Below are 9,997 nucleotides of genomic sequence, written 5' to 3'. Positions count from 1 at the left end.
TGTTTTATGTATTGATTTTGATTTCTTGAGACAGGGTTTCTCTGAGTAGCCTTGTTTATCCTCCAAATCCCTCTTGAGACCAGGCTAGCATTGAGCACAAAGTTCTGCCTACTTTTGCCTCCCACATTCTGGGACTAACGCTGTGTTTCTCCACCCCTTGGATTGAATTTAAAATTTTCATTTAAAGGGTATTTTATATGGGATAGATGTGGCACATGTGTTTAATCCCCATCCTCTGGACACCTACGGGGTGTGTATCTTCAGTTAAAGGCCCGCCTGGCCTACAGAGTGAGTTCCAGGACAAAGAGAGCTACACACAGAAACACTGAATGGAAAAAGTAAAAGAATAATAAGAATTATTTAAATTATACTTTTTCATTCATGCACACCCTCACTTGCTCTCTCCCTCTTCACCTATTTTTAAAGATTTATTTATTTTTTATATATAACTACGCTGTTAACTGTCTTCAGTCACACCACAAGAGGGCATCAGATCCCATTTCACATAGTTGTGAGCCACCATGTCAACTCAGAGCTTGCCACGATGTCAACTCAGGACCTCTGGAAGAGCAGTGAGTGCTCTTAACCACTGAGCCATCTCTCCAGCCCTCTCCCTCTCCACCTTTTGTTCTCCCTCTTCCTATCTCTCCATCCCCACTGAATCACCTGACTGGCCTTAAAGTTATGTTTTGTTTAAGGTATATTTATGTCATTTTTATTTCTATGAGTATTGATTGGCCTCATGTATGTACACCATATGCATGCATGATGCCCTCAGAGTTCAGAAGATAGGATGATCTAAAAGTAGACTTTCAGAGGATTATGAGCCATCTTCTATGAAGATGCTGGACACAGAATCCAGGTCCAAGGACAGCTGCTCCTAAGCCCTGAGTCACCTCCCCAGACATTTCCCCTCCTGATACCCAAAGGGTTTCTGTGTGAAGTCTTGGCTGTCCAGGAACCCCCTTCGTAGCCCAGCTAGCCTCAGAGATCCACCTCTTTCTGTCCTGAGTGCTGGGGAATTAAAGGCTTGTGCTAACACCACTGGCTTTTGAAATTTAACCCTGGCTGTCCCGGATCCAATAGATTATAGTTTTGAACTCACAGAGCTGTGCCTGCTTAGAGATGGGATTAAAGGTGTGTGGTCTTGCCCTGCTCTAAACCCTATTTAAGCACAGAACAACAGACTAAATTCTAGAGTGCTCTGCTCCATCCAACTCACCAAGTTGGTAAATCAAACTCTCTAACCTCCCAATTCCTCCAACCTCAAACTCAACAAGGCCAGCTCCTCTCTACTTCTCTTCCCTGAGCTCTGGCTAGGCTCTAAGACCTGGTCCAGCCCAACACCACTGCTGGGCCCCATAGGTGGAGAGAAGTTGGTAAGGTCTTGCCCAGTTCCTGGGTCCTTACACATCTAAGCTCATTGGCCCTCCTGCCAGGATGCAGGAAGCCTGGGTCCCAGGAGCCCTCACCATGATCTTCGGAACACTATTCGGATTGCAAGGAGTAAGCTCCAATGAGGTAAGCAGGACTCTGTGACTTTGGAGGACTCTTTGGGGGCAGAGGCTTGCCTTGGAGCCCTGTCCCAGCTTTATCTTGTCAGGAATTCCCTTAACCACAGGCATTGGTAACTTCCTTCCTACTCTGTTTGGGGAAAGTGGAAGTAGGGTCCACAAGGAGGCCCTGGGTAAACCTGGGCCTCTATTTTTGGCAGGACTGTGTTGTTAACTGGGAACTGGCTAAAAACACAGCCCTGAATAGGGGCTGGACCCCCAGTTTAGCCTTTGCATGCCTCTGAGTCAGGCTGAGGATCCTGAGGTCTTGCTTGTCTGGATTAGGTGTCTCTGCTTCCCTGACACTGCATGACATTGTGGTGTAGTTTATTGGTTCACTCTGACTTATCTCCTTGTGTACCAGGGAGGTGGAGGTTCTCTCACTTCTCTAATTAGTTTGAATTTGATCACACAGTTAACATGGCCTCCTAGGCTGGGTGACCTCCTGCTGTGATCTCAGGGAGTCAGGATTGGAGCTCTCTTTCTCTTCAAACTCTTTAAGTGACTTGGGTTGGCAGGTTTTCCTGAGAAGTGGTCAGAAGAAGCCTTTTAAACCTACAATCTTTTGGTTTCTTTTGTTTTTTGAGACATGGTTCCTCTAGCTGAGGATATACTAGAACTCGTTAGTCCAGGATGGCCTCAACTCTGCCTCTGCCTCTGGAGTACTGGGATCAAATTTACAATCTTGGTTGATAATATTCTGGGTGGTGTGCCTGTGGTAAGTGACTTCCCAAGTCAGCTCCCCAGAACAGTGCTCATTGGCTGTTGGAAGCCCCTAATTCTCCATCCACGGCCATGTATGAGTGAACCCAGGTTCAAGACTCTTCCCATCTGGGACCTCCCCATCCTTTTTGACCCTCTCTGCAGATCCAATTACAAGTGTTGTCAAAACACCAATCAGATCTGATAAATCCATGTTTACTAATATTCAGGCTCCCAACCATCCTGATCTGACCACATGGTTAAGGTGGGTCAGGGAATAATCCGGATCCAGATTATTAAACCTGTCATTTTTTTTTTTTACACAGGCTGACACTATGTACATTGTACTAACTGTGAATTGGCCATAGACCTGCATTGGTATCTCAGCATTGGAATTAAAAGGAGTTAGGTGCTGGGTCTACCATGCCTGCCTTCACTGCTGTTTAAATGTAGTTAGCAGAGGAGCCCAGTGGTGTTAGCAGCACACACCATTATTCCCTGCACTGGGGAGGCGAGGCAGGTGGATTGACTCCTAGGCCAGCTTGGTCTACAGAGCCTGTTCCAGGACAGCCAGGGGTGCACAGAGAAATCTTGACTTGAACAAAATACAGTCCAAGACAAGACAGTGTTATTTGCACAAGTGGGGAGAGGACAGAGAGAGAGAGAGAGAGAGAGAGAGAGAGAGAGAGAGAGAGAGAGAGAGAGAAGAATGTAAGAATGGAGTAGGAGGGAGGAGGAGGGAGACGGGGAGGGAGGGAGGGAGAGAGCGAGAGAAAGGAGCATGTGTATGAGTTCCTGGGCCCTTGTGTCTTCAGCTTACTTTACCCATCCTTACCAAAGAACACAGGGACTGTGAGCATTGAGAGGAGATGACCCAGCTGTGACTGTCACCTGTCCTTTCCTCTTCTCTTTAACAAGAGAAAGGCTATTGTAAGGATCATTAGAAAAGCCAAGCTGCCTTCCTAGTCTTCATTGGTTGGCACAGGGTCTATGTCTAGCTGCCCTAGAACCTGTGGAGTTCTCATATTGGAGGCACGCACCACCACACATGGTGATGGTTTGAAGTGAAGTAGCCAGAGAGGGCAATGCCTTAATACCTAGAGGAAGAGAGTTCTAATTAAGAGCTTACACAGTACTGCTAATGACAGCATGGGATTCTGTGTGGAGACCCTGAGTGTCTCAAAATACTGAAGGATACAGGGCAAGGGTTTGCAATGGGGACCTGAGGATGGATAGGACATGAGTGTGTTTAGTGAACTCCCAGAGTGGTGTCGACTGATGACAGTGAGTCAAGGGTGTAGGTGCAACGTGGTGCTCAGGTTGCTTTCTGGGAGTCTCTGAATCTAAGGATCCACTATGGGAAGCCTCATAGGACAATTTCCAAGAGGGAGCCAGGGTTAGGGTGACCATCTTTAATCCAGAAGATGGAGGCAGAGACAAGTAGATCTCTGAATTCCAGGCTAGCCAGGACAAGCCAGGAGACCCTTGCCTGTGTCAATACAAACTTGTTAGGGGGCTCCCTTGCTAAGTCAAGATTTTAAGCCTAGCACTTGGGTAGGCAGAGGTAGGCTTCTGTTTTTGAACCTGGACATGGTAGTTGGAGGGAGGGCCTGTCTGAAACGATATACTATATCTAGCTTTAGTTCTTATTGAGACATAGTTTCTTGTTTCCTATATGGCCTCACCTTGCCTGTGCAGCCGTGGATAGTCCAGACTTCTCTTGAGTTCTGTACTAAATAGCAAGTACTATTGCCATGCTGAACAAGCACTCTAATATCCCAGACCCAACTCCCAGGCTTTGACCTCTGACCTCTGTCTTTTTCCTTCCACAGACTGTGAATAACTGTGAAGACCTGTAAGTATGGGATGTTGTCGATGATGTCAGTAAAGGCAAGGGGGTCAGGTGTGTGCTCAGAGAGGCCCTGAATAAGGTGACAGACACCTAATTAGAATCACTTTGCTGAAACCACAGCCCCTGTCACCTTACCCAACCATGGGATCTGCAGGTCTGTAACTCTTGCTAATTCCCAACCTTCCATAGGTGGGAGGGGGGAGACAAATGGTCAGTATCGCACTCCTGCCTCCTGTGTAAGATCCTCAGCAGACCAGTCTGTCTGAGGAACAAGGGCACATACTGCCATGGAGAACTGTGAACCCAGGTCTCAGGTCCATACCCCAATCCCTCCCAGGGAGCCCCAGAGGGATCTGTACCCCCACACACTAAGGGTGACTTGCACTTGAGGGCCTAGGTGTCTAGGAAAGCAGGGACGCTTTGCTTTGAGGCTGCGATGTCATCAGTATCTCCCCATGCTTGTTGGTCCTGACTAGACACTGCCCCAAAGGATTCAGATGCTGTGGGAATGAATGCTGTCACGAAAGCAAGATCTTGGATCCTGAAAATGACCCCCTCAAGTAAGCACAGGTTCACCCCTCCAGGGCATCATTCACTGAGGGCTGGGTTCACCAGAGACAGGGTGAGGGTGAGGGAGGGAGGAGGTTGAGCAAGGGAGCATGGCCTCGGCACTTATGACAATACCATGCCCACCTCCCTAGGATCGTGTTCATCACCTTATTGGTCATTATCGTCCTCCTGTGCATCTGTAGCCTTGTGATGTCCAAGTGCAAACAACTACACCATGACCTCAGAGCAGCTGATCATCAGACTCCTCCAGATGCACACTCCATCGCGCCCCTAGAGAGCATTTGGGTCACCTCCTTGGATCCCCTACCAACCTACAGTCAGGTGGGTCTTTCTGTCCCCATACCTAATTTGTTTCATAGCTGGCTGTCCAACCTGCTGAAATAATGCTTTGCAGGCTGAGGGACTATGGACTGGGAAGGGTTCTGCCAAACACATTTGTCCTTTTTTAAAGCAGACTCCAAATAAAGCAAATGTGCCTCTTCTCCTGCAGGTTGTCCTGAACTCAACACCCACAGAACCACCTCCTCCCTACAGTCTCAGGCCTGAGCGCCCTACAGGCCAGAGGAGAGGGACTCGATATGCAACCATTTGAGCTACGTCACACACAAACCTCTTTCTTGGAGGAAGCCAAAGACCATGGAATGACTGCCCATCCCATCCTGTCATTTGTCCTTTGAATTAATTTATTGATTTTGTATACCACTGTCCCATCCCCTTTTGTCATGGGAACTATCCTGAATCTGTAATCTCTGTCCCAAAATAAAAGCTGTTCAATTTTAATAATTGGCGGAGTCTGTGGTGGATATAAAGAAGTCATTGGCAGTGGTCTTCAATCTAGACTGGACAGCTCACTCTGCCATTCTAGAGAAGCGAGGCTGTGCCTGGAAGACAGTGAAGACTGAACTGGTCAGCCTCTCTGAGACTTCTTCATCCATACCTGTGCTGAGAGGATCTCACTGCACCTCTATAGCAATGCAAAAACCACAGGTGCCCAGGTTCTGTCTGGCTGCTGAGTGCTGATGGGGACCAGTTCAGAGGCTAAGGGGACACTTCAGCTTCTTCCAATGGTCACTGACTGCCCTGAGCACCTGCTGGGAGGATGGAGAATCCAAGATGTGAAGGAAAGCTTAGACTTTGTGTTTCCTGGGATCTTGGGGGTCAAAAGAAATGAACTGGAAAGACAATACAATTCTACTCTATTCCTGTGACCTGATTTCCTAGCAGACAAGAACAGGCTTAATCATGGGACTATTAGGGAGTAACAATTCAGAAAACAACCTTCTAGAGAAGGTAAAGTTGGGAGAAGCCTGGAGAAGCATGAATAGAAATGTGTGCAGTGAGGTCTAGGGAACACTTCTTTTCACCTCCTTTCCTAGAATCCCTTGGATGTAGTGGGGGGCTTACCCCACCTTGTACCTTCTGTTGAGAGTGAGTTCCAGGCACTAATGCTACAGCCCACCCAAGGTGAACTCCTAAAGAGAAGAAGGGTTTGTCCAGAGGCTGAGGTACTGAGGCCATCTTGGAGCTTGGAGTGTGCACAGGCTGTGGAAGGGAATGGAGACAGTTCCTGTTGGAGGTGCCTGGACACCTACTGTGGTCTTTACTGTGGTGCCTGCAGGGGGCTGACGGCCAATGGTTCTCTGCAGACAGACAGCACTAGGGAAACTCACTGCTTAGGTGTGCAGGCAGGGCAGGGGGCTGTCCTGGACTCACTCTGTAGAGCAGGCTGGCTTCAAGTGCGGGATACTCTGGCTGCCACAGAAGATGGCAAGACAGGGAATCCAGGGACATTCAGGTTCTGATCGAGAGCAGTAGATGCTGACAAATGTTACTGTGCAGGGAAAAGAAGTCGTGATGGAGGGAGTGTGGGTAGAAGGGTTTGTTTTGATGTGGGAGTCTTTCTAAAGGAGGAGGGACACCTCAGCCTCCTTCCCCCCACCATATTGAAGATGGTGTAGGGCTTTCCAATCAGTGCTTGGCCTGAGAGAGTGGCTCTCCTGAAGTTCAGTGGGTGGAAAATCATGTTTAAAATGTGCATTCATCGGTATGGGAGGGTCACAGGTCCCCCTGGTGTTTCAGATGGTTACGTCCTGCCATGCGGGTGTTGGGAATTGAACCTAAGTACTGGAAAGTAGCAGGCATTAATAACCACTGAGCCTTCTCTCCAGGCGTCTGAGTGAGTCTGTTCCCACTCAGTTTCTGAGGGTTTAGAGAAGTGGGTGAGGGTTTAGAGAAGTCATGGTAGAGTTTGGGGATTCAGCTCAGTGGTAGAGCACTTGTGTAGCAAGCATAAGGCCCTGAATTCGGACCCCAGCTCCGGAAAAAAAAAGAAAAAAGAAAAAAAGAAAAGAAAAGAAAAAAGAAGAGAAGTCATGGTGTCACAGGTGAGCCTACACTGTAGCGCTCTAAGCTCTGGTTGATCCACTCAACAACCAGTGTTGTTCTTGGCGATCATCTCATGCTACTGGCATCTCCAAAAGGCTGGGGTCCTCACAATGAAGTAGGCATCACCCATATCCTTTCAAAGGCTTTCTTCATGGTGCCAAGCCTCAGTTCCTTTGCATGACCTCTTCTGTCCTGGACCATCAACTACAACTGAAGCTGCACCTTCACCAATGGCCTTCCATGCTCTCTCACAATTCCAAGCCTCAGGTGTTCTTCATGACTGCTTTGTGTCTTCAAAACCAGTACCACCTGGGTGACTCTCACACATTAGCAAGTACAGCTGCAGCATGTGGTACAACCTTGGCTATCCCTGAACACAGCAACTTTGAGCTCACTGTAAATACTTCCCCTCACCTCAGCGACAATGTTCTCTTCTTAATCACAGCTAATTTCTCAGCTCCAGTTAAACAATATCAGTCTTCCCTGTCATCCATTCTGTTTCTATCTGTGAAGCCAGAGCCATATGGAAGAACCAGCTGAGTTCTGCTGAGCGCCATCAGAACCGTGACCCGCTCGCCCATTCCATTCCCAGCGTTCTGTTTCCCATGTCCCTCTCTGCCTGAGCTTTGATTTTCTGAACTTGCTCTGTAGACTGTCCTAGAACTAATAGATCTGCTGGGCTCAGTCTCCTGTAATGCTTATATTAAAGGTGTGTGTTATTATGCCTCGGATTAAGGCTTTCTTCACCTAGAGCCTGCTTTGTCCCACGATGGTCTTCAACTCATGTTCTGGGCATTTTCTCCTGGGATAAAAGGAGTGTACTACCATGCCTGCATCTACATTTTGCTGGGTAGGATCTTACCCGAAGGTCAACAGTCAATTCAATTGAATAATCTTTATCACAGAATCTCAATACAATTTTAATCTCCTCCCCTCTCCTCTGACAAGAATACATGGAGGTTGGATGGATGCCAGACACTCACAGGAAATAACCCCTGTTCCATACTGCCATCAGGGACACGGGTACTAGACACTTCCCTTGATTTCTCCAGCCCACCCACCCCAACACTCTTGTCAACTACACAGGGTGTCTGGCCTTCTCCTCTTTCATGAGACCTAATTCCAGAGGGGGCTCCCGGTCTGGCAGGGTTGCAGGCAGCAGGGAATGAAGGACCACAGAAGTCTCTCTCAGGACACAGACAGACACAGTGGGGCCTGAACAGAGGTAGGAGGGCCAGAAATCCAACTTAGCAACAATTTCTCTCAAGAGGGCCAAAGTGTGAATGTTGTTGGGAAATATCAGCACTGTCCCAAGGGGGTTCCAGCAAGAGGTGTACCCACCTCCCCCCTTTTGAATCCCTAGCCTCAGTCTCCAGAGTTTTAAAATAGAGAGGGGATTCTCTGGGAACAGATCCCAATTGCACTTGGGCTGACTCTGGAAGGTTCTGATTGTGAGCATTAAAGGAAACAAACGATAATGAGAATCAGAGGCAGATAATGGGAGAGAGACCACAGGACAATTCCTTGCAGGAGAATGAGGGAGCTGCAGGGTCCCTGAGACACAGTTGGTGATGGAAACAGCAGGACAACAGAGGGGCCCAAATAGATGCCTTTGGAAGTGGCACCCATGAGGACAGTAAAGTTGGAAAACAAAGACTGGGAGAGAAGTTGAGGCTTGGAGAATCTCTCAGTATGACGGGTAATAAAGGGACCAGAAATAAGGGGAGGTTTCCTAGAAGTTACCTGTATCCCACAGCCAAGTTACAGAGGACAGGGAACAGGGCATGTGAGATGCACATGGCATTCACAGCAGAGCCTCCAAGGGTCACCTTCCTGTGTCAGCAGACCAGACAGCAACTCAGTCACTAAGTCCTTATTCCTCTTCCTCTAGCCCAGAGGCCACACACATGTCCGTCTTCCACCCTTGTCAGTCACCCTACATCCACCAGTCTGCCTGCTTTCTCGTAAGGTCTCAGAGCCTCTCAAGTCATGACCTAAATGCCTGGGCCCACCTAGTCGCTGGCCTATGCTGCTACCTGGTGGCCATATTCTCACTCCCTGATTCTGAACATGAATCCCACCTGGCCTGCTCATCGCCTTGAGGGCCACCAACTTTTAGTCCACGATGGACAAAGTGCTTAGCCACGAATTTTTCACCACCCCTTGGATTGAATTTAAAATTTTCATTTAAAGGGTATTTTATTTGGGATAGATGTGGCACATGTGTTTACTCCCCATCCCCTGGACACCTACGGGGTGTGTATCTTCAGTTGGAGGCCTGCCTGGCCTACAGAGTGAGTTCCAGGACAAAGAGAGCTACACACAGAAACACTAAATTGAAAAAGTAAAAGAATAATAAGAAATATTTACATTACAATTTTTCATTCATGCACACCCTCACTAGCTCCCTCCCTCTTCATCTTTTTGTTTTAAAGATTTATTTATTTTTTATATATAACTACGCTGTTAACTGTCTTCAGTCACACCACAAGAGGGCATCAGATCCCATTTCACATAGTTGTGAGCCACCACCTGCTAGCCACGATGTCAACTCAGGACCTCTGGATGAGCACTGAGTGCTCTTAACCACTGAGCCATCTCTCCAGCCCTCTACCTCTCCACCTTTTGTTCTCCCTCTTCCTATCTCTCCATCCCCACTGAGTCACCTGACTGGCCTTAAAGGTTTGTTTTGTTTAAGTTATATTTATGTCATTTTTATTTCTATGAGTATTGATTGGCCTCATGTATGTACACCATATGCATGCATGATGCCCTCAGAGTTCAGAAGATGGGATGATCTAAAAGTAGACTTTCAGATGAGTATGAGCCATCTTCTTTTTTTTGTTTGTTTGTTTGTTTGTTTTTTAAAGATTTATTTATTTATTTTATGTATAGGAGTACACTGTTGCTGTCCTCAGACACACCAGAAGAGGGC

At 47.6% G+C, this 9,997-nt stretch overlaps 1 protein-coding gene across 1 annotated transcript; it reads left to right on the top strand.

Moving 5' to 3' along the window:
• The first annotated feature begins 1,440 nt into the window (after positions 1–1,440).
• LOC103693451 (transmembrane protein 92-like) lies at positions 1,441–5,061 on the top strand. Its single transcript, XM_087575149.1, has 4 exons — positions 1,441–1,521; positions 4,088–4,110; positions 4,584–4,667; positions 4,809–5,061. The coding sequence occupies exons 1-4, from the start codon at positions 1,441–1,443 to the stop codon at positions 5,059–5,061; spliced, it is 441 nt and encodes a 146-aa protein (XP_087431275.1).
• Positions 5,062–9,997: the final 4,936 nt, after the last annotated feature.

This window comes from Rattus norvegicus, chromosome 10 (genome assembly GCF_021556685.1).
Source record: "Rattus norvegicus strain SHRSP/BbbUtx chromosome 10, alternate assembly SHRSP_T2T, whole genome shotgun sequence".
Taxonomy (NCBI): Eukaryota; Metazoa; Chordata; class Mammalia; order Rodentia; family Muridae; genus Rattus; species Rattus norvegicus.
Note: the sequence above shows the minus strand (reverse complement) of the source record. Positions and strands in the feature narration are given on the sequence as shown.